General features: G+C 44.4%; 1 protein-coding gene across 2 annotated transcripts in view; it reads right to left on the bottom strand.

Annotated features, from left to right (window-relative positions):
* Positions 1-25,403, bottom strand: part of ARIH1 (ariadne RBR E3 ubiquitin protein ligase 1) — a 133,992-nt gene that overhangs the window by 18,044 nt on the left and 90,545 nt on the right. For both annotated transcript variants that reach the window (XM_044979342.1, XM_044979343.1), the window contains exons 6-9: positions 20,220-20,286; positions 18,180-18,286; positions 16,445-16,487; positions 14,613-14,684 (exon numbers count right to left, since the gene is read on the bottom strand). In XM_044979342.1, coding sequence (XP_044835277.1) covers positions 14,613-14,684; positions 16,445-16,487; positions 18,180-18,286; positions 20,220-20,286 — 289 coding nt within the window. The remainder of the gene's footprint in view (positions 1-14,612; positions 14,685-16,444; positions 16,488-18,179; positions 18,287-20,219; positions 20,287-25,403) is intronic.

The following is a 25,403-nucleotide window of genomic DNA, read 5'->3' as shown; positions in this document are numbered from 1 at the left end:
CACATAAATAGGGTGCGTGACAATATAGAACCTTGTGAGACCTCACGAGAGCAAACAGTGCAGCTGAACAGTTATCCAACACAACACTCCAGGTCACATGAAAGTGAAGAAACTGAGCCAGCCGAGAGCAGCTGTATCCGTGCCAGGGTCTCCAATTTAGCAGTAACACTTCATGGCCAATAGTTGAAAAGACAACTGACAATAAAGACAAAAGACAATAGACGCGGGAGAATCAGACGCTTTGCTTTCTTCCATCACCAGAAACCCAACCTGCCAGGGCTACATTCAAGCCCAGAATTAAATTGACCATGATTAAGGAAAACGGAGTAATCTATGCACAAACAAAAATGCTTCACCACCTTCTAACCATTTTTGGGAGATGATCAGAGAGAAACTGGGTGGTAACTGGTGATACTAGAACCCCCTCTGGAAGTTGGTAACTGCTACTGTAAGAGAAGCTGGAACTGTGTCACTGCATCCTTCCAATCCATCTTCAATAAGGGCCCCAATATCTTCACTGGCTGAGCAGCGAAGGGATTTTGGTGCTCCTATAGCTCCCACAGCTTCTCTGTGAATAAAAATGGCCAAAATTCAGGTTTCTAACCAGAAATGGAACCATCCTATCCACAGAGAGCAAAGGAAACTCACATCACTAAGCAAAAGTGATCTAGAAGAATAAAGCTGAGAAGGGCACATGGGAGTCTCAGTATGAATAGTTATGCACAAGAACCTTATGTTCTTCGAGATGTTTTGCTCATGTCTATTCCACATCCCACCCATCTTCCCCTCTGTTGGAGTTGTCTGGCAAGAAGGAACTGAGGGTGGGGGGAGCGCGCAGCACCCCTTGTACTGCACCATGGAGGCGCCACTCCATGGGTTGCTAGGGCACTCCCCTACTGGTACTGCTAGGGGAAAAACTCCCGGCACTGGTGCACGTGGCGAGCACACACACCTGTTGTGGAATAGACATGAGCAACACATCTTGAAGAACACCAGTTACGGAAAAGGAACTGTCTTATCATACACTCACTTAGGGTTACTTCCTGCATCACAGCAGGGTAGATAATCTAGCCAGAATAATCCACTGATTTGATTTCCTGACCAAATGTTATTGCTTGGCCATAGTTCTTTATGTTCAAATCTTCCTTCCCTTAGTCCCCTCCCCCTTCCCCCCTCCCCTCTGCTTCTTAATCCATAAATGATCTCTCCCATGCATTTTTAGTGACTTGAATAGTTACTGCTATTGGTTTTTCTGCTACTGTTCAGCATTTCTTCAGTGTGTATTCTTTAATGGCCTGTTTCCTTGGAAGTTTAATAAAATAACAATGTTGTTCACGCTTTTACACTTACCAATCTAATTGGGGAACTCATTCATAGACATGCTGATCTTGCTGTTTAATTCACCTGCCTTGGGCCTTGAAGGAGTATGGAGATTTCAGTGATGTGATGAATCACGTAGCACAGTGGTTATAGTTAGGGCCTTTGTACCTGTTTGCATTGTGGCAATTTAGGATTCCCAGTCATGGGCCCAGGGCCACATTTGGCCATACACTGCACAAACACATGAGAAAGATGGTTCCTGCCCCAAAGAGCTTAGTCTCCCGAGATACATTTTAGGTGAATTTTAATGCTTGTAATTGAAGAAGTCAATGGTACTAGTTAAGGATAATATTAAACAAGCAAGTGATCTGGAAGTTCCACCACACAGTTCCCAGATGCACCTCATTCCTGAACTGTCATCCTGTTTCAGTTCTAAATGGATCATAAACAGGGACTGCCACCCCTACTGATTTGTAATTCCTTGTGCTCTTTTTCTGTTCTCCCCCCGCCCCCATAAGAACACAATACAACAATTTATCTGAAACCAAATATATATTCAAAGGGAATTTTTCATGATTGCACCAGACACCCACTTCCACGCCAGAGCAGCATACTGTAGGACCAAAATGGTTAATTGTTGGACCAGTAACACAAAATGTTTTTTAATTTAGCAGCATAATAGAAACAGATATGTTGTTCATAAGTCTCAGCAAAATTATGCAAAAATTGTGGCTTAGTTGTCTTGAGTCTTTCCACGCAAGTGTGAAAGGTATCCATGTGGTAAATCACTTTTGACTCCCTTGCATTTAAACGAAGCTGGCAGGAAAAAGAGAATGAGATCTCATTAGAAAAAAATGACATTAAAGTCCCCATTGTAAGCTAAAATGTTGGATACCCTCCTGGAATGGAGACCTGTCTGAATCTCTGTGGCTCATAGAACTGGAATAAGAAGCCCATACGGGTGGATGCTTCCCAGCCATATGATCACCTGGTGGATAGCCTGGCAGGGCATCACCAGTTATGGAAACAGTAACTGTCTTTTCTTCTTCGAGTGATTGCTCATGTGTATTCCACAATAGGTGATTCCAAGCTATATCTGTTGGAGGTGGGTAGGAGTTCACAAATTCTTGGGACAGAGCACAGCTCTGCCAAACCCAGTGTCATGGAATCAGAGAATATTAGGGTTGGAAGGGACCTCAGGACATCATCTAATCCAACTCCCTGCTCAAAGCAGGACCAATCCCCAGACAGATTTTTACCCCAGTTCCCTAAATGGTCCCCTCAAGGATTGAACTCACAACCCTGGGTTTAGCAGGCCAATGCTCAAACCACTGAGCTAAACCTCTGCCCTGGTCTAGGAGACGATCGCATAGTGTGAGGTGAACGTGTGAACTGAAGACCACGTGGCAGCCCTACAAATGTCCTGAATGGGGATGTGGGCCAAAAAGGCAGCCGACGAGGCCTACGCTTGAGTCGAGTGTGCCTTCACAATTGGTGGCAGAGGGATTCCCGCCAGGACATAACAGGTACGGATGCACAAGGTGATCCAGTTGGAGAGCCGCTGAGTGGAAAGATCAGCCGACCTTTCATGCGCTCGGCCGAGGCAACAAACAGTTGTGTGGACTTTCTGAATGGCTTAGTCCGCTCCAGGTAGAAAGCCAGTGTTTGGTGGTGGTGCTCCTCACTAGATGCATGGAGCTTGGGGCAGAGGACCGGCAGAAAGATGTCCTGACCCATGTGATAGGCAGAGACTACCTTTGGGAGGAACGAGGGATGTGGGCGGAGCTGAACCTTATCCTTATGAAACACCATGTACGGGGGCTCAGAGGTCAGGGCTCTGAGCTCCGAGACCCGTCTAGCCGATGTGATCGCAACCAGGAAGGCCACCTTCCACGAGAGGTGTGACCAGGAGCATGTGGCTAGTGGCTCAAATGGGGGCCTTATAAGATGGGCCAACACCAAGTTTAGGTCCCACTGCGGGACTGGGGGCCTAACATGCGGGAAGAGACAATCCAAACCCTTAAGGAATCAGCCAGTCATAGCATGGGAGAATACAGTGTGGCCCTACACCGGCGGATGGAAGGCCAATATGGCCGTCCGGTGCACCTTGACTAACAAGGGCGCCAGGCCGTGGGCTCTAAAATGAAGGAGGTAGTCCAGGATAAGCTGGATCGGGACTGCCACTGGGGAAATGCCCCACTTGTCCGCACATCTGGAAAACCAAGACCACTTTGCCAAGTAGGCTCGGCATGTGGAGGGCCTCCTGCTTTCTAGGAGGACACGCTGAACCCTTTCAGAGCATGTCTTTTCCTCCCTATTGAGCAGCCACATCGTGAGGTGGAGTGCCGCTAAGTTGGGATGGAGGAGGCAGCCCTGGTCCTGGGAGAGCAGGTCCGGGCGGGACGGCAATGGCCACGGCGGGGTGACCGCCAGGCCCATGCGGGTCCCCTACCAATGCTGTCTGGACCATGCCGGGGCAATCAGAAGGACCTGGGCCTTGCCCGTCTAACTTTTCCAGGACCTGGCCGATAAGCGGGAATGCGGGAAAAGGCGTAGAGAAACTGCCCTGACCAGGACAGGAGGAAGACATCAGAGATAGAGCCCCCCCAGCCCCGAGCAGAACTGGGGACAGCGACGGTTCTGCCAACTCATGAACAGGTCCACCTGGGGGGTTTCCCACACTTGGAAAAGCCTGTGCACCACCTCTGGGTGGAGAGACCACTCGTGCTGAGAGGAGATGTCCCTGCTTAAGCGATCCGCCCACGCGATCTGGGCGCCCGGCAGATGGAAGGCCTGTAAGGAGATGTCATGGGCTATACACAGCCTGAGGGCTTCGTGGCAGAGGATCAGGCCTTGCCTTGCCTGTTGATGTAGAACATCGAGGCTGTGCTGTCTTATGAAAGGAGACTCAAAGAGCTTAGCTTGTTTAGCCTAACCAAAAGAAGGCTGAGGGGAGATATGATTGCTCTTTATAAATATATCAGAGGGATAAATATCAGGGAGGGAGAGGAATTATTTAAGCTTAGTACCAATGTGGACACAAGAATAAATGGATATAAACTGGACACTAGGAAGTTTATACTTGAAATTAGACAAAGGTTTCTAACCATTAGAGGACTGAAGTTCTGGAACAGCCTTCCAAGGGGAGTCGTGGGGGCAAAAGACATATCTGGCTTCACGACTAAGCTTGATAAGTTTATAAGGGGGATAGTATGATGGGATAGCCTAATTTTGGCAATTAATTCATCTTTGATTATTAGCAGGTAAATATGCCCGATGGGATGTTAGATGGGTTGGGATCTGAGTTACTATAGAGAATTCTTTCCTGGGTGCTGGCTGGTGAGTCTTGCCCACATGCTCAGGGTTTAACTGATCGCCATATTTGGGGTTGGGAAGGAATTTTCCTCCACGGCAGATTGACAGAGGCCCTGGAGGTTTTTCGCCTTCCTCTGCAGCATGGGGCACAGGTCACTTGCTGGAAGATTCTCTTCACCTTGAGGTCTTTAAACCACGATTTGAGGACTTCAATAACTCAGACATAGGTTAGGGGTTCATTACAGGAGTGGGTGGGTGAGATTCTGTGGCCTGCATTGTGCAGGAGGTCAGACTAGACTATCATAATGGTCCCTTCTGACCTTAAAGTCTATGAGTCCATGAGGACCCTGACCACCCAGCACTCCAGGTGCGAGCAGAAGGCCATGCACGCCAGCCGTACTGCCCTGAGCTCCTTTATGTTTATGTGTTCAATCAGATCCCGAGCTGACCACAGACATTGGGTCTGAACGTTCCCCACATGGGCCCCCAACCCATCAGACCTGGGATGGACACCAGATCCAGCAACAGAGCCCTGCCCCTGAACAGACCCCTTAGAGCATGTTTCTTGGGGAGGACCACCACAGTTGGGAGGTGATCACTGGTTCGGGTACCATGAGGACTTTGTCCATCTAGTTTCGGGCTTGGGAGAACTCTGAGGCCAACCAGAGCTGGAGGGGCCTCATCCTGAGTCTGGCGTGATGGACCACATTCGTGCATGCCGACATATGACCCAAGAGCTGGAGGCACACTCTGGCCGTTGTCACCAGAAACCTTGTGACCATGTTGATGAGCCCCTTCAGGGTCTCGTACCTGTCTGGTGGGAGGGAGGCTCTGGCCCACGAAGCATCCAGGACCGCCCCGATAAACTTTATGCGTTGAACCAGGACTAACGTGGACTTGGTGTTTACCAATGGGCCCAAAGTGGTGCATATGGACAGGAGCTGCCCTTGACCAACCAGTCATCCAGATAGGGAAAGATCTGGACCCCCCGGCGCCTGAGGTGGGCGACATACATTTTGTGAATACCCTGGGGGCAGTGGACAGGCCAAACGGAAGGACCGTGAAATGGAGGAAGTGTCTGTACCCCTCAAATATATGAATGTGGAAGTACATGTCCTGCAGATCGAGGGTGGCATACCAGTCCATGGGATCCAGGGAGGGGATGATAGAGGCCAGGGACACCATGCGGAACTTGAGCTTCACCACATACTGGTTTAGGCGGCACAGGTCCAAGATGGTCCTGAGCCCCCCTTTGGCCTTCGGGATAAGGAAATAGCAGGAGTACTACCCATTGCCTTTGAACTCCCTGGGTACCTCTTCCACCACTCCTAGGCCCAGGAGCCACCCCACCTCCTGCTCAAGCAGGGCCTCATGCAAGAGGTCCCCCAGGAGGGACGGGGGTAGTTGGGCCGTGAGGAAGTAAACTGGAGGGCGTAGCCCCGGGAGATGGTGTTGAGGACCCATCAGTCCAAGGTCAGCCATGACCACTCCGGGAGGAAAGCACACAACCGATTGGAGAAGGGAAGCTTTATTGGGGGTGGATCCCATATGAGAACTGGCAGGACGTCCCCGGGCATCCCGTCAAAACCGCCTTTTCCCGCCTGCTTACCCTTGGAGGGCCCACGGCGAGACTGCCTCTGTGGGTGCCTCTTATAGTCCCGTGACTTCTTATAAGCAGTCTCGTATTTTGGGTGGGTGGCCTGAGCGGGAGGCTGTGGCAGCTTGAACTTAGGTTTAGCCAGAGCCGGAACAGAGACCCAGAGTCTGGAGGCTCGTGCAGGAGTCTTTTAGACCATGCAGCTTTGTATCCATTTGTTCTGCAAACAGAGCTTTGCCGTCAAACGGGAGGTCCTGGAGGGAGGTCTGCGCCTCGCTGGACAGCCCAGAGAGCAGGAGCCATGACACCCTTCTCATGGACACTGCTGAGGCCATGGACTGCGCAGCCATGTCCGCTGCATCCGAAGCTGCCTGCAGGGTTGCCCTGGCAACTGCAGTACCCTCCTCCACCAGCGCTTTGAACACCTTCCTGTCGTGCTCCTGGAGGGCGTCCTTGAACTTGGGCAGGGAGCCCCACAGATTGAACTCATACCGGCCCAGGAGAGCCGGGTGGTTCGCCACCCATAACTGGAAGCTTGAGGACGAATAAATTTTCCTTCCAAAAGAGTCCAACCTACACAAATCTTTATTTTTTGGGGTAGGGGCTGGCTGGCCCTTCTGCTCCCTGTGGTTGACCGAATCAACCACCCAGGGAGTTAGGAGCAGGGTGGGCATGTAAAGTATTTATGCCCCTTGGCAGGTACAAAATACTTGTGTTCTGCTCTCTTGGGGATGGGGGCCAATAAGGCTGGTGTTTGCCACAGGGCATTTGAAATTTTTGCCACCCCTTCATGGAGAGGCAAGGCCACCCTCCCTGGTGCCGAGGACAGCACATTAAACAGGGAGTCCGAGGGCTCCTTCATCTCCTCTGCTTGGAAGTGGAGGCTTGATGCCACCTTTTTTTAAGAGTTCTTGGTGGGCCCTAAGGTGGTCCTGCAGAATGGAGGGAGGTGGGGCTGTAATCACCTCATCCAGGGAGGGCAAGGAGGCTGGCGCAGTACTTTGGGTGTCCACCAGCATCGGAGGGTTCACCACCTGGTCGGTCTCCGGGCATGGTGCTGAGGATGTACATCCATAGAATCATAGAATCTCAGGGTTGGAAGGGACCTCAGGAGGTCATCTAGTCCAACCCCCTGCTCAAAGCAGGACCATACCCAACTAAATCATCCCAGACAGGGCTTTGTCAAGCCTGACCTTAAAAACCTCTAAGGAAGGCGATTCCACCACCTCCCTAGGTAACCCATTCCAGTGCTTCACCACCCTACTAGTGAAAACGTTTTTCCTAATGTCCAACCTAAACCTCCCCCTCTGCAACTTGAGACCATTACTCCTTGTTCTGTCATCTTCTACCACTGAGAACAGTCTAGATCCATCCTCTTTGGAACCCCCTTTCAGGTAGTTGAAAGCAGCTATCAAATCCCCCCTCATTCTTCTCTTCTGCAGGCTAAACAATCTCAGTTCCCTCAGCCTCTCCTCATAAGTCATGTGCTCCAGCCCCCTAATCATTTTTGTTGCCCTCCGCTGGACTCGCTCCAATTTATCCACATCCTTCTTGTAGTGTGGGGCCCAAAACTGGACACAGTACTCCAAATGAGGCCTCACCAGTGCTGAATAGAGGGGAATGATCACATCCCTTGATCTGCTGGAAATGCCCCTACTTATACAACCCAAAATGCCACCGACTCCTTCCTTGGAGGTCTGGAGAGGGAGGCCGATGGTCCTTCTGAGGCTCCAGCCACCGAGGAGTCCCCACCAGGGGCTGCTGTGGCACCGGCAGGGGCAGCTGTCCGGTCTGGCCCACTGTCCAGCCTGGCCCATCTATGGACAACTATGAAGGGAGACCAGGTTGGGCTGACATACAATCTGCCGCTGTCCCTGAACCGGAAGGAGTGACGGCGCCGGGAGCAGCTCTGGCAATCGACGCCTGGGGCTGCGGAGGCAGTGCCGTGACAGGGTCCTAGAGCAGGATGCCAAACAGGAACGATGTCTATGTCTGAGCCGTGACCGGCTATGATAACCCCTCCAAGACAAGGACCTTTGGCGACGTCTGCCTCGGTCCCTTTGGTATTCGCTCCTCAAGGTGGAGCGGTGCTGAGAGTCTCAGTCAGACGGAACCCAACCAAACAGCCAGGGGGGTGTCGAGGGCGATCCACGTGGACTTTGCTCTGACCAGTTGCTGGGCAGCAAACGGCATCAGGAACATAGACTGTGGAGATCCCAGAGGTGGTTTGCCTCTGGAGTGCGGGGCCGACATCAGTGGTGCTCCTTGTACTGGCATGAACATAACATCCCAGGCCGCCTGCAGGGCCTCCTGCATGGAGGGCATCTGGACATCTGGAGAGGCCCGCTCCAAATGGGCCGGGCTACTCCGCTCGACTTGAGTTGGAGGCCTAGTGGCTGGTGGGGATTGAGGACTGCCTGACATGGGTCTAGCCTGTGTCCCGGGTTTACTCCGGTGCCACGGCGAAGAAGGCCTCTTTCTAGCCTTCTTGGCATGCCCTGTGGACGGAGAACGGTGCCGATTAGTCAATGGCGCTGAAGGGTCACCATGCACCAACACCACCGTGCCGACTCTGAGCGGCACGCCGGAGCCAGGGTCAATGCCAACTCCATCAGAATAGCCCAGAGCCTGATGTCCCTTTCTCTCTCTTGGTCTGAGACTTAAACAACTTGCAAATCTTGCAGCAATCGCTGAGATGGGTTTCCCCCAAACAGCACAGACAGTCCGCGTGCAGATCACTCAGTGGCACAGAGCACCTACAAGTGTCGCATGACTTAAAACCTGGGGCATGGGGCATGCCCCGGCCTGGACGCTCTAGCTAAACTAAACAACTAACTAACTACAGGTACCATACACTGAACGAACAAGCAGTTTTGGGGACGAGCTACAGCAAAGCTGGAGCAGAGCAGTTCCGAAGCACCTTCACTGGTGGCAAGAAGGAACTGAGGGTGGGGGGAGCGCGCAGTGCCCCTTATACCGTGCCACAGAGGGACCACTCCAGGAGTCACTAGGGAAAAAACTTCTGCCACCAGTGCACGTGGCGAGCATGCACACCTATTGTGGAATACACATGAGCAATCACTCAAAGAAGAATATATGGTTATGACTCAAATCTTCTGCTTGGAAACAAAGGTCAGGGCAAACCTGTTTCCCGTTTGACAGGTCCCTTTTTGTGATGCTTGCCCTCCACTACTTTTATGCTCAGATTAGTCAATTCATAAAATGCAGTTCCTATTTCAATGTAGGTAAAGGAGAGGCAGTGCATCCTGCAGCAACACGACATGAGAAGAGCTATTCCCCTGACCAATCCTGTGTAACACTTCACAGGAAAAAGGGTGTTAGGTCTGCATTCTAGCTCTCGCCACAAAAATACCTGCACTTACATTCCAGATGTAAAAAATGGCTTGTCAAATGCTCAGCTCAGCTTGATGCATTTCAACAGGTCTCCTGCAATTCTGGATTCTGTTGAGTCTTGTTTATTAGAATTAGGCCAGGGGTCCCCAACGCGGTGCCGCGGGTGCCATGGCACCCGCAGGGCCTCTAAGTGTGCCTGTGTACTGGCCAACGGACAAGCATCCACTGAAACGCCGCTGACAAGCTGCGTCATCCAGAGGCATTGCCGCTGAAATCCTGACAATTTTCGGCGGCGATGCCTATTGACGTTGCCGCTTGTCGGCGGAATTTCGGCAGATGCTCATCCGCTGCCACGGTCCTCCATGGCTCATTGTCTGGCACCCGCCAGATGAAAAAGGTTGGGGACCACTGAATTAGGCTGTAAGAGCTTGATGCAATGACAACTAGAAATTACTCAGCTACATGGGTTGCTTTAAAAAACTCTTGCTTATCTGAAAGGAGAAAAAGATGGGAGTCCCACATGTGAAGTAAGATTCTTTTCATGGTTCTACACTGAACTGCAGTGGCAAGAAATGAAAGGGACAAATTTTTAGTTTAGAGCTGGGTCCCAAAGAGGACTTGTTATAGTATACAATATAAATACAAATATAGTATTTCCAAACAACATGGGGGTGGAACACAAATTCAGATGTTTAAAAGTGACCTGAAAAGAAAGAGAACTGGGTTTGGGCTTCTTTATAACGGATAAAGGTCTGACAAAAACTCTGTTTTATACATTAGAAACTTGACTCCTGTCCATCCTGGAAGACACTATGGTGATTGGAGGACAGTGAAAGTGTGACATCATACCAGAAGAAGAGTGGAGTAATTGTGAAGGGAAGGAATTTTTAATCAGATTAATGCTGCTTTTGCTAACACCTATTAACTTCAATGACTAATAACATTTCAGATAAAGGAAGCCTGTGTTAAAAATTCAGTGTCCTCGCTCCCTCCATATCATGTGCTAAGACTTTCCAGGCATCCTTCAGAAAAAGCTAGGGAAAACCAGACTTGACATTCTTGGTATTTAAAGTAAAAACAAGCAGAAATTTAAACACTTTTTTCAGGCCTTCCTGATGTAACATAAGGAAGCACAAACAGTTTTAAAGGTCTGCTTTAAAGAAACATTTAGTCGTCTTAGCACAGAAGTTGTCTTCATGCCCAAAACCATGTCTAAAAGGTTAGATGAACATATCCTCAGATACTATGATGTTGGAACCTGATAGAAATTGAGAACAGAGCAAGGAATACAAAAAGCCTCTTCAACTTCCTGGCTTCCCCAAACAAGAAGAGAGAATTTAAGGCCTTAATGACTTGAAGTTGCATTGGTTTAATTGGTCTAATTTTAAACTGATTTAGGGAAAGCTTCACTGGTTTAACATGTAGATAAGGCTAAGTGGTACTTTCAGCCATCTGTTAGGTGATCTGATAAAGCTCCAATGTGCCAAAGGATAAAGTTTTGCTAACTCCTGCTAGAAGCCTCCAGGCCAACCCCAACATTAAACATAATTTAACAACAATCTTCACTTTAAATCCAATCAATTAATTCATAGAGAAGAATGCACAGTAATTCCTGAATGCAAACCACATTTAAGATAGACCACAAATGAAACCTTTCACAGAGCAGTTGTTTGGTTTCCCCTTACCATTACTTTCCTTAAAGTCTCATGATATTCCTTTGTTATAAAGGCAAGCTTGAACAAAATGTATTCCATGTTATCCTGGAGTATTTGCAACAAGATCACCATGAATTTGAATATACAGAACACAGAGCCTGATATCTTCCCAAATTACGCCTTGGTCTTGGTAAAATTTAGGGAGTTTTCCCACACAGAGAGGAGGCCATAAAGAATAAATACTACCATAGGTTTCTGTGCCAATGAGGCCATCTCTCATAAGGACAGCAATAATTTTTTGGAGGCTAAAAGCAGCAGCAATATCTTTGGCCGAAAATAAGGCAATGTAAATGAAACTCAACATTAAAGCTAGATTTTTCATAAGACATTGATGAAGTGAGACTATTTCACCCAAGAGGGAGTTTCAAAATTGGATTATTTCAGTTCCTTTCAAGGCCCTTTGCTTTAAGAAGTGCCTCAGTTTATAAACTGCAGAATTATTCTGGGCCTAAAAGCCCTTTGGAATCATTGTGTACAGCTTTTTCTTTCTCTTGTGCTTGAGCAGGAAAGGATTTTTTAGAATACAAATATTTAGTTCCTTTTTGACTGGTGGTAAACATGTGCCACAGTCAGATGTGCGCTCAAGTTTCTTTGGGAATTTGGACTGCAGCCAGTGGGCAACCCAGCCGGGGGGAGGGGGGGGGGAAGGAAATGAGGAAGGGAGAGTGGGGAAGGTTGCTTGCAAGCCTGCAGCCCTGCCAGAATGTTGTGCTGCTCTGGTTCTCCTGAGGCATACCAATAATCACCAGACAAGGCTCAACCTGTGTGTGTTCCGGTCAACATTGCTAGTACTTAATCATTAGAGTAAAATTACAATCTTCCATGTCTTCACTGCCCACTAGCAGGCAGAGAGTTTATTAGTGGGGGTAGATTACATTTCATGCCAGCTTTCCGCAATTCAATCCAGTCACTTCTATGAGAAGAATAATTGTGACATTGTCCTGTAGTTAAACCAATTGCTACACATACCATAAGACTCCGTGGCAGTGGGTCTGCTCAGATGTCTGATGTAATTACCATACACTGTTTTTTGTTGCTACTGCACAGTCTTGGCTATCAAAGTATTTTCTTCCTGTAGATGTGTCTTGTACACTTATAAGGAGTAACTTAAAAAATCAGGGATGTTCTAGGACACATATCTCACTGTTACTAGCTCAGAACTTCAGGAGCTGACAGATTAGCAGGGTTCATACTAGCATGGCGAGCCCTCAACTTCCTTTTCCCCCACCCTCTGTGGATGTGTGTTCCTAAAGAGGCTTCCTGCCCCTCCAGGTAGATCCTGGATCTTGACACACCATTGTGCTCCAGCTCTCAGCACCACTACTAGGTATGGCTCCCACGCAATAGATTTCAGATCCGGGTAAAATTAAGATTCCCATTTTAAACATTTTTAAGAGCGCTGAGGAAGACCACCCCCATCTTTCAAGATTAGAAGAGAGACAAAGTATTTACAAAAGCACTTCATGGTACTACCAATCCTCAATGCTACTTTAAATTAACAGTACTGAGTAGCAAAGTCTATTGTGCCTGACCAGACATCCTGATATTAGGGGCTTTGTATTATATAGGCAACTATATTTCCCACCTCCCAGAAAAGGTATCCCAATTTTTCACACTTGCTATCTGGTTATCTTAAGTGTGCATCTAAGTCTATTACGCTTGCGTCCCCCTAACCTTTCAGATTCAGGTTAAGCAAAAAATCCTAGAGGAAAACAAAATATATTTTTGATGATTCTATCAAAGCTACGGAACCAATTTCCTTCAAGCTTGGCTTTAGTGAGCTCTAAGGAGCAAGCAAAGTTTGAACAAAGTGGTGTCTGCTGTTGTAAGTATGTTTCAGAACAGTAGTTCGCAAGCAGGGTTACATGTACCCCTGGGGGTACACAGAGGTCTTCCAGGGGTACATCAACTCATCTAGATAGTTTTACAACAGGTTACATAAAAAGCACTAATGAACTCAGTACAAACTAAAATTTTATACAGACAGTAACTTGTTTTATACTGCTCCAGATACATTTCAGTATATAGTAAGTACAATATTTATATTCCAATTGATTTACTTTATAATTATATGGTAAAAATGAGAAAGGAAGCAATTTGTCAATCGTGTGCTGCGACACTTCTGTATTTATGTCTGATTTTGTAAGCAAGTAGTTTTTAAGTGAGATGAAACTTGGGGTACACAAATTAGATCCTGAAAGGGGTGCAGTAGCCTGGAAAGGCTGAGAACCATTGCTTCAGAACGCATTAGGAAATCATTGTATTTTCCACAGAAGGAGAAAAAAAAAAGTGTTTTACTGAGAAATTCCCAGAAGTTTGCCTAGAAGCAGAGCACAAGCATAGCAAGTTTCAGAATTTGAGGAAGTCAGAAAATGAACAGAGTCTTGCAATGGAAGCAGCACTTCAACCAAACATCTCAGTACAGTGGGTAGTTCTGATCCCACTAAATGTATCTGATTCAACTTAAACAGAAAATAAGCAATGCACACCCCAGACCAGGAGCAGCTGTCTGCAGCGAACAATGCTGTTACCAGATTACTCTGCAAAACTAATAAGAAAACAGAGTGGCCATTTCCTAACCCCTTGCCATTCCCAGCAAAATCTCACACACACACAGCCTCTTGTCTTCACAGGCAAAGGCCCAGGTTTGCTCCTGAACTACATTCCCCACATGATAGTTACATATTTTGCCTCCTTGCTACCATGCCAACCCTTGTTTTTACTCCTCACAAAGCACACAAAAACATACCACTGAAGTTTTATGTAAAGGTGGGCTGGCTGGAACCAATATATTTGCATAATAAAATCTTAACAGCTGGTTTGCCAGTCTCCATCTGGAATCCTGCCCAACAGAAATGAACAACCCCTGAAAAGCCAAACCAGGAGGATTTTTAAAGGCAGATGTAAATTAACCCAGCCTAACCAAGCCATGGGGGGGCATAAACATCTCCCACACTAACAACAGAACGAAGCACAAATTTGCTGAAGGACATAATCAGTGCTGGACAGAAGCCCTAAAAGCAATAGCTTCAGCTTGCTTTGGGTTTCCAATTAACTCTTTAGTACAAAGGCAAATAACCAAATGCCAGTCCCTCGGCTATAATATGAAGCATCTTATCCATCCATTAGCAGAAGCATTTCTGCTTGCACCTAGGATGATCATTTTATCTTACTGGTGTCATTAGCGTTTGATGTTAACAATAACACTGTGCTAGGGTGGAGCATACTTCTAATCCCAAAGGTTTAAGCTGCTGTTCTGGCTTCCATCAGCGCTTCTGTGTAGTATGTTTATGAAGGAAATTGAAACCGACCTTTGTGTTTGCTGCAATCCAATTGGAAGTTTCACTGTCATCATCACACTTCTTAATCCACTTCTTTAACCACTGTTCAGAAAGTGAAAAAATAGAATCCATAGACTTTATACAGTTTAAATCTTTCTAGCACAGACATTACAATAAGCTAACACTAAGCATTTAACATAAAAGGAGAGGGGCAAAGGTACACCTGAATGACATCGTTTGCCAAGCAGGGTGGAGTGAGCTTTAACTTGACAATTCCTTTTGTGGCAGAAAATCTGTCTGCCAGAATCACTAGATAAACCCTAGAAAAGAGTATTATAGGACTATAGCTATACCAGAATGCCATCTTCTAGGGACTGTCTTACTTGTGAGTCCAGAACAACAAGTTTTTGGAAGGTAAGCCCTGGATGTAACTTGCTTCTGTGCAGGCTCTGCCCCTAATACCAACATGGCCCAGTTAGTAGAAGCACACAGACTAAACTAACAAGTCTCAGTTTCCCTTTGCTAGTCTACCAGCTAAGAAAAGCAAGGAAAGAGTACTAACGCTATTTTTTCCCTCTTTCACATTAGCTGTGATATTCTGGCAGGCTGTACAACAGGGTTGCTTTTCTTCTCTAATGATAATGCGTATTACCCTGATTTGCTGTTGGGTCTCTGGGGGATCTACATGCGCTACATTCCATTGACTAGCAGCGTTCAAACATTTCTCTGCATAAACTCAAAGATGCAAAGCCTCCACAGGATAAGTCTCCTACGATGTCCTAGCTAGTTTTATGTCATGAGAGAATTACATATTATTCCCTCCTGTAAATTGTTTTTTGTATTAAAGCTGCTGCAAGTGTTGCATTTCAGATGCACATTGGGGCTACTTGAAAAGCCTGCACAACCTTTACTTTCATCTACTTCCCTACATTTCTAGAGGAACAGTGCTAAGTCAATGATTTAAATCACTGAAGAAAAAAATGGGACTTTATACCTTGTAGATCAGGAACTGATTGAATCTCTCATGGAAATGCTGATAAACTGAGCTACAAGCCCCCTCCCCCCCCTTTACTGCCCCAATGGTAGCTAACTGCGCTCATTCTTCCATTTAAGATCTTAGATTGAATTCTCTTTAGGACATGGAACAAGTCTTCCTGTGTGTTTGCACAGTGCCTAACCCAAGGGGGTCCCACAAAATCTTGATTAGAGCCTCTGGGTGCTACTGTATTAAAATAATAATCTTTTCCACAGATCTTGCTAGGTGGCAGAGGAACCTGAAATCAGGACCACTGAGATTAAATATTAAAACCAGAAGTAATCTATGAGGTTACTAAGGTATTAAAGCACTCACAGGAGTGTTGTGAGAATAGGAATACTCCTTGTAGAGTGAAGCGTTTATTCCTGAGGTCACCCATCTCTACTGATGTAACATTATCCTACAACAGAATCTAAAACGCTCTTTTTATGAAGGCAACGCCGAGCTGTGACCCTAAAGACTACTAACAGACTTCAGGTGCTGCTTGTCACTTCCTTCATATGAAGAGGCAGAGGCCTACAGTGCCCCTTGGTGTGAGCATAGGCATAGTCAGACTTCTCATCTCCAGTCAGGCCAATGGGGTCACACGTGGACAAATTCTGCACGTGCCCGAGGCTTGCAGTTTGGGGGCAACGCCCTGCTTACACCCGCCCAAACTAAGCTCATGGGTGAGAGTGGTTATTGTAAGGCAGCTATGGGCTTGTACCTAGATACTGTAAATACCCACAGTACCATGCTACTTTGCCAGGGGTCCTGCAAGCAGTTTAACTTTAGCCCTTTAATTCTGCAAAGCCGTGGGTTCAGCGAAGAAGTTGGACATGCTCACCTTACACTTAACAGGATCATGCCAATTTTCACCGCAGTTAAAGCTGTACGTGAAAAAGAGAATTAATTCACAGAAGTTTAGCTATCACACTATGCTTATAATTAAATCATAACTCCATTAAACTTACTTTTACAGTAGTTTTTGTCTCTTGGGTTACTCCACTGAAAGGGTCTGGGCACCAGATCTTGCTGAAGGCAATTACTGTAAGTGTGTTTCAGTTAAACTAAAACAACGAGGAGTCCGGTGGCACCTTAAAGTCTAACATTTATTTGGTCATAAGCTTTCGTGGGTAAAAAAAAAAAACCCTTCTTCATGGAGTCCATGCATCTGAAGAAGTGGGTTTTTTACCCACGAAAGCTTATGCCCAAATAAATCCGTTAGACTTTAAGGTTCCATCAGACTCCTTGTTGTTTCTCTGGATACAGACTAACCCGGCTACCCCTCTGATAATCAGTTAAACTAGAATCCCATGCCCTCTGATGGGTGCATGACACACTTTAGAGTTTTCCCAAAGGGGCCCAGCTACTAACATTAGATCTGAAATGGATTAGTTTTCCATCCAGAAGTAGAAGGCTGCTTTGTAAAATAAAACAGACATCTGGGCTCTTAATAAAAAGCATAATGTTGAACAAAAAACTTCATCTATGCATGGCCCTTCAAATGGCTAGAGGGGTATAAAAACAGACCCTTTAGTTTATAGGGAGTTTCCATGTCTGTTTTCAAACTTTTTTTTCCCCAAAAGTGTTTCCTCTACTGAATACCAACATCTGTTTGAATGAGGTTAACTGCCCTAACAGTTTGCAGATTTCCATGTAATTCAGGTCTCAGGCAAAGTTCCTTCCCAGCTCATTTCAAGAGCATTTAAAAACTTGTTTCTTGGCTTTTGGTTACAGCTGTTGAGTCTCTCATTGAATGTGGAAAGATGTAATTAGGGTTGAAAGCCCCTTTAAAAGCACTTTATGCACAATATAAATAATAATTCCTTGCTGTAGGTGCCTCGCATATGAGGGAGGCACTTTCCCACTTGGCAAACTGATTAATTCAGCCTTAACCTACCTGTGAACATGAACTACCTTCACTTTAGATGGGATACCAATGTAGAGAGAGGACGACTGAATTTTCAAAGGCCACTGAGTGAGTAATGGGACTGACTTGATTCTCAGTCCTAGGTTTTATCCACAAGATGACCCTACACTGTCAACATGTTAATTTTGCCATTTCTAAAAAGAAAGTCCAGGCATTTATCAATACATTTCCCAGCTTTAGCTTTTAATTTCATATATGCCCATCACCAAGTGCTCTCAGAATGATTCGGTTAATGAGGGAACTGACTTAAGCATCTTCAGTTTGCTGAACATGACTCCTGTTCCCTTCGTTAAGTGAATCAATTAAGGGAGAGAAGCCAAGGGATTTGGAATTGCCCCAGAAATTTCTCTATGAGAGAGATTTCTCCGTGTCAACTGCTAGACATTTTCACTTGAAAGACATTTTTATTTTCCAATTAGGAAGATGGGCAAGAACATTTTCAACTGAAGCAAAAAGAAAGATGAACCACAAAACTAATCCTTGCTTTTAAAACCTCTCCCCTTCTTCCAAATGGTTACTAAGCTCTCCCCGCTCATATTGACTCCTCTGGCACTTAAACAATTTCTCAACAAGATATTTATACAGTACCTAACTCTTAACTTTTGAATGGTCCTGGAAGCTCTGAATTAATTCACAGGAGTGTTCTTACCAAAACTGACGTCCACATTTGCAGCGAACAGGTTTAGCATCAGGATACTGAACTTTAACAACATGGTGGCAGTCTGGGGCAGGACACCATTTTAACAGTCGATTACACTAGAAAATAAAATGAGAAAACATGGCACCAAGAAGTACCAGGAAAAGGACACTCACCCTAACAAATCTTCCTTCCCCCCTGTATCCTATTGTCCCAGTATCCTTTAACCTTAAGAGTCTTCGGGTATGTTTACATTGCAATAAAAAAGCTGGCTGATCCCACCTGACTTGAGCACACGGGCTTGAGCTGCAGGGCTGTTTAACTGTAGTGTAGACTTCCAGGCTTGGGCTGCAGCCTGAACCCAAGTCAGCTGGCATGGGCCAGCCATCGGTGTCTAGCTGCAGTGTAGACATACCCTTCCTGTCTTAAATTCCTATCCGCAGTGGCCTCACATCTGCTTATTCTACATGTTCACTCTATCCCCACAGAACAAGTGACTGAATAAATCAGTCAATTACTTCACTGTTGAATCTTTTTTCTGAACAAGCAGTAGTGTGAATAGTTACTGCTGTCCCACTTTTATCTCCTGTATTCTGAATGCATCTACTAGGCTACCTAGAAGATACTTTTCATGAAGAAAGTGTAAAATGTTTAAGCTTTCCTTTGGGGAAGTATTGGTCCAACTAACATCGAGCAGTTTGGCCCATCTCCCAACCTCTGTGCTGCAGTGACACTCTTTTAATGAAACACTGTCTACCTACAGCCATGTCCAGGAACTCACCTTTACAAGCCATACGCATTCTCAATCCCTCTGGTAACACATCCCACTGCTTTGTTTGCATTTTTACTGCAGCCACCAATGGACTTCTAAGACTTCTTCTAACCATTATAAACCCTTGTGGATTGTAACAACCGTGCATCCCCAATGCTACATTAGTGCAATGTCAAGAAGACCGATTTAAACAAGAGTCAAGAAGTTTATTGTTTGACTGCAACCTTAATTTTCCCAAGCTATTTCTGATTACTGAACAGGCTATTTACAGTATACCTGAATATTCGCAACACAGATGCAGTGAGGGAGTTAATACAGTGAAAATTTCCCAACTTGCATCTTTAAATCTTAGTTTCTGTATCTAGGTTTATTCATTTATTTGTCAGTTATGGAGCCAGTAGTTAACAGAACACTGACATTTCATTCAAAGCAGTTATACATCATCATGTCTTAAAGACTGGCACTTGGGGTACCCTTTACACTTTAATGCTAGGTGTGTCCTGGTTTTGAGGCTGAAAAAAAGCTTACCCAAATACAGTGATTACCACATTGGAAAGACAAGGACCATTAAATCCCTCTCAGGACTTATGTAACACCTACTGCATTTTGCTCATCTACTGTGACAGTAATTTTCTAAATTTCCAAGTAATGTTCCACTGTCTCCCCCCCTCACCCAGTACATACCTTTCTGGGTCATGTGTCTTCCTGGTACACTAGGTTTAATATTTTCCCCATAATTGTACATAGGCTAAATGGCTTATAAACACTTGCTGCAAGAGCGCTACCTTGTTACAACCAATTAGATCATCTCCTGTACAGAAGTCTATAGCCATTAAACTTGGGCAGCTCTTCATTTTCTGCTGACTTGGAGCATATTGCCATAAAAGAGTCAATGCAAGCTCAGCCTTCAATGACAAATGCTTGCCCTTTTCAAGAAAGCGTTAACATAGCAAAAGGAAAAATGTTGACAACTAGCTCTCACATGCATATATCCTATCACAATTTAGAAATCTACATTGTCCCCTAGCACAAGAGCACCCAGCCTAATTAAAACAAAAGGGTGTTAACAATTAGCCTTTAGACAAACAGAAGCAAGCCCCCATCCCGCAACACCAACCACTGAGCCACAATTCAATCAAAAACGTGTTCAACACACCACTACAAATGGAAATAATCAAAGCTAGGTAACAAAGGGGTCTCACTGTTTCTGTGTAGAAGAATAAAAAGATTAGAACAGAATTATTTCTTTCATTAAAGAATTTCAAATAAAAAAAACTCACCTCTACAAAACTATTAGTTATTAAATGCTGGTACTTTAATTTAACCTTTGAATCTGTGATCAGACGCCTATGGAAAGGAGAGAAATGCAAAAACATTCATTGTAGTAGAAAACTCATTTATTTACACACAGTCAACAACTAAAGAGACAGTGTAAGAATGTGGTTGCTTTCCCATATACAGTCCGGGAACACTTACCTGTTTCCTACTTGTGTAGCATTACAACAACACAATACAAACACTTTGAACCTTACAACTTTCATTTCAGATTCTTAATACAAAAGCACAAATGAAAGTTGTACAGTTCAACTGTTTTGAGGAGTGTACCTGAATTTTTCTAAGGCTTTCCTGAAGAGTCCAAGATGTACAGTAAAAACTTTTGCTAATTTCTATTCATGTCAGATTTGCATGTTTCCTATAAACTGCTTTCAAAGGCTCCAGACAGCACTCGCTGAGCTACTGACCAGCACCAGGTATGCCCAAATGTTATTTGGATTTCAACTGAATGTTAATGACCATCAGCTTAAACGTTAATGGTATACTGCTGATACAGTCATATACAGAAAGGCAACAAGTTAAAGCTGCAAGATCAGCAAAATACATTGTCTACTGGACAGTGGCAAAAGCAAATAAAATCTCACTTTAAGTTAATCATTTCAATTGTTTTAGGGGAGTTCGGGAGCACTTTCAGGTATATTTATTGATCAATCTGCATGATTCTGGGTTTTATAATTATGTTGTGTATATACTGAGTTTAGGACTGGTGCACTGTAAATAATGACATTAAATTATGTATTACTGGAAACACTTACACAAACAAGACTTTAGGACCATCAATCCCAGTTAACTCAAGCAATTAATGCAAAACAAATTAACTAGAGCAAATATTTATAATCGAAAATATGAAATGACCACTGTACACTTGGTATTCTGTGTTGTAACTGAAATCAATATATTTGAAAATGTAGAAAAGCATCCAAAATATGTATAATACATTTAAATCAGTATTCTATTATTGTTTAACAGTGCAATTAAAACTGCAATTGCAAATTTTAAAAAAACCTCACAATTGCCTTTTTTTTTTTTAATTGTTTGACAGCCCTAAAGCCTTCATGTGCATAAGGCAGCACACTTATGACTGCTTGAGGACTATGACTGAATTTCCTTTTGAGTATTTAAAATCTCAACCTATGAAGTTGAAATGATTTACACTTTGCACAAGTTATTGTTAAAAACAATCACTTTGTAATAACACACTGGAATAAATACTAAAAAGCTTTTACTACATACATGCATGCTAATCTGTTTATATCCGGAGGGCAACTTAGAAGTAAATACTGAAACTAGCACACAGTAAGAAATATTATAATATCTAGCTCTTATGTAGGACTTTTCATCCATAGATGTGTGTTCATTTCATGGTGTGATCAAATGAGCATTCACATATTCATATTAATAATAAAGATTGAAATGAACCTGCATTGAATCGTACAGCACTCCAGACTAAACTCTAGCACATACCAGTATTGAGAGATTTTGACCTAATGCAAAGCACAGAATTGTGCATACACAGAATGGGATTTTCAAATTTGTAAGTATTTCTGAACTAAAATGTCTTCAAACATGTCAAAAACTGTTATCATTAAGGACCAAGTCCATGGCTAATTTACCAGTTTTTAAATGAAGCCATTTGTTATCTGAGAATACAATTAATTTTAATTTAACTCATAATATACATGTATGGAACTTTACTAAGAAGTTCACCTCTGGGATGAGAATAGGAATGATAAATTTCAGCCCCAAATTTTCCAAAAGCTGCACATAATCAAAGACAAAATTTAGGATGCAAATTAACTAGAATACAGCTAGTGTTGCACTAGAATCCCTTATATGTGCTGTTTACCAAACTAGGCAAATAAGCCACCTTCACAATTGCACCCTGTTCCTGTCTGTTGGATTTGAAAGTGTCACTTTAAAATGACAACTGCATTTCTATAGTGCCATTCACCTGAGGATCACAAATTCCCGTATGGTGGTGGGGGTTATTTAACAGACAAGGAAATTGAGGCAAACAGGGTAAGTGACTTGCCCAAGGTCACAAATCAATAGTCATTTGGAATAAAACCCATCTCTTTCCAATTCCCAGCCTCCATGCTCTAGCCAACTAGCCATGCTTCCTTCTTCCTTCATTAACAAACTAAGTTACACATACAGACTGACCTCACTGAAAGAATCAAGCAGGAGAAGCAGCTGCTTGGCAATTTTTTACCCACTAACCTCTACTGGCAACAAAAGGACAGGAAATAAATGCTATATACTAGGGAAATGTTTACACAACAGCTCCATTAAGCCTCACCTAAGTGGTCCTTTAACTTAAAAAATAAGGCACTAATGCTGGAGAGTAGCACTTCTGACTTGCTGCATCCTCCCCTCTTTTACAGAGTTCCTCAACACTGTCCTTTCAATTTTGTCTGAACTTTCTTAGCACTAGGCCAAATGGGAACGAGACATACTGTTGTACCATAAATGTCACCAGAAGTTGTAGAGAAGCTGAGAAGGAAGATTCTAGCCAGTTGTTACTGGACTGCAGAGCCTATGTGACAGCAGCAGACATTTGGCACCAGTAATAAAGGCAGCTTGCTGTGCTTATTAATGAAAGCAACAACACGGCATGTAGGTTAAAGCAATTACCAGCAGCATTAGATAGGGTGAGGAAGGGATAGAACAGATTACCTTTAGCTGGTTTGAAGGTCTTGAAAGATTTAAGACAACCTTCTTCCTTCTCCCCCACAACATCAATAGCTATAAAAGCCATAGGAAGCATAACTGACAAGAATATACCTATACAGTGATGGATCTGGGAAAGTCTATCTTCACTGCTGAAACTGGCCTGCTCACAGGTAGAGCAGCTTAGAGATTCCACTGCTTCATAGGCTGGGGGAAGGTGGAACTGGGTCTATGCTTTCTCTGCTTTAATGGTGGTTAAAGAAGCCATGAAAAGTGTTTTTTCTTTTAAATATGCCTTAAAAAAATAGAAGTAGAAATTCAGGTCCTGTGTAGTCTGGAAAGCTAAGGCTGGAGAGCTAGAGAAAAGGTGACATCACATGAGCTAAGAATGAAAGTTGGTAGGGAAGGGCTTTTTAGTCAGACTATTAAAAATAACTTTTTTGTTTGCAATTGTTTAATTCCAATTACTTAATAGCTTGAAGCCTCTTAAAAGTTGAGAATCCTTCACACTTTCAGTTAAGGTGTTACGGCTCATACACCTCCGAGACCTTCCAGAGGTTCTTCTGCAAGATTAGGGAAGAATGGAAACAACAGGAATTTAAAATCAAAGTGCTTGTTCAGAGAACAGTAATTCCTGGGTGGAACTATAGAGAGATAGCTCCACTGCTGCAAGCTCCTAGTGTAGATACATGCCTCTAGGCAAGTCTCATTTTGCACTGTTGTAGTCTAAGTCACACTGGTGGGTAAGTTTGGATTCCACTAATATAAGATCCCTATAAAGAAAGTGTACTTAAAAAGGTGGCATCTAAAATACTATGCAAAAACTAAAATTAAGTCTCATGGCAACACAACAATGTGCCTCGCTCCACCCCACACTGGCTAACATAAAAGGGTAATTGAATCTCATGACTCAGGGTGTAATTAATACAATTCCCTACAAAGGGGTCAGGAAGGCATCTTTCACAACAGCCTATGTGGAATGGGCAGCACTGCAGAGTTCTCACAGACTCATAGACTTTAAGGTCAGAAGGGACCATTATGATAGTCTAGTCTGACCTCCTGCACAATGCAGGCCACAGAATCTCACCCATCCACTTCTATAACAAACCCCTAACCTAAGTCTGAGTTACTGAAGTCCTCAAATTGTGGTCTGAAGACCTCAAGCTGCAGAGAATCCTCCAGCAAGTGTCCTGTGCCCCATGCTGCAGAGGAAGGTGAAAAACCTCCAGGGCCTCTGCCAATCTGCCCTGGAAGAAAATTCCTTCCCAACCCCAAATATGGCGATCAGTTCAACCCTGAGCATGTGGGCAAGACTCACCAGCCAGCATCCAGGAAAGAATTCTCTATAGTAACTCAGATCCCAACCCATCTAACATCCCATCACAGACCACTGGGCATACTTATCTGCTGATAATCAAAGATCAGTTGCTAAATTAATTGCCAAAATTAGGCTATCCCATCATACCATCCCCTCCATAAACTTATCAAGCTTCGTCTTAAAGCCAGATATGTCTTTTGCCCCCACTACTCCCCTTGGAAGGCTGTTCCAGAACTTCACTCCTCTAATGGTTAGAAACCTTCGTCTAATTTCAAGTCTAAACGTCCAGTTTATATCCATTTGTTGTTGTGTCCACATTGGTACTAAGCTTAAATAATTCCTCTCCCTCCCTACTATTAATCCCTCTGACATATTTATAAAGAGCAATCATATCCCCCCTCAACCTTCTTTTGGTAGGCTAAACAAGCCAAGCTCTTTGAGTCTCCTTTCATAAGACAGGTTTTCCATTCCTCGGATCATCCTAGTAGCCGGTCTCTGAACCTGTTCCAGTTTGAATTCATCCTTCTTAAACATGGGAGACCAGAACTGCACACAGTATTCCAGATGAGGTCTCACCAGTGCCTTATATAACGGTACTAACACCTCCTTATCTTTGCTGGAAATACCTCACCTGATACATCCTAAAACTGCATTAGCTTTTTTAACGGCCATATCACATTGGTGGCTCATAGTCATCCTGTGATCAACCTATACTCCGAGGTCCTTCTCCTCTTCTGTTACTTCCAACTGTGTCCCCAATTTATAACTAAAATTCTTGTTATTAATCCCTAAATGCATGACCTTGCACTTTTCACTATTAAATTTCATCCTATTAAATAGTAATAGGATGAAATTCTAAACTCCAGTTTACAAGGTCATCCAGATCTTCCTGTATGATATCCCGGTCCTTCTCTGTGTTAGCAATACCTCCCAGCTTTGTGTCACCCGCAAACTTTATTAGCACATTCCCGCTTTTTGTGCCAAGGCCAGTAATAAAAAGGTTAATTAAGATTGGTCCCAAAACTGATCCCTGAGGAACTCCACTAGTAACCTCCTTCCAGCCTGACAGTTCACCTTTCAGTACGACCCGTTGTAGTCTCCCCTTTAACCAGTTCCTTATCCACCTTTCAATTTTCATATT

Source organism: Mauremys mutica, chromosome 11 (genome assembly GCF_020497125.1).
Source record: "Mauremys mutica isolate MM-2020 ecotype Southern chromosome 11, ASM2049712v1, whole genome shotgun sequence".
NCBI lineage: Eukaryota > Metazoa > Chordata > Testudines > Geoemydidae > Mauremys > Mauremys mutica.
This window is presented reverse-complemented; position numbering and strand designations above follow the sequence as displayed.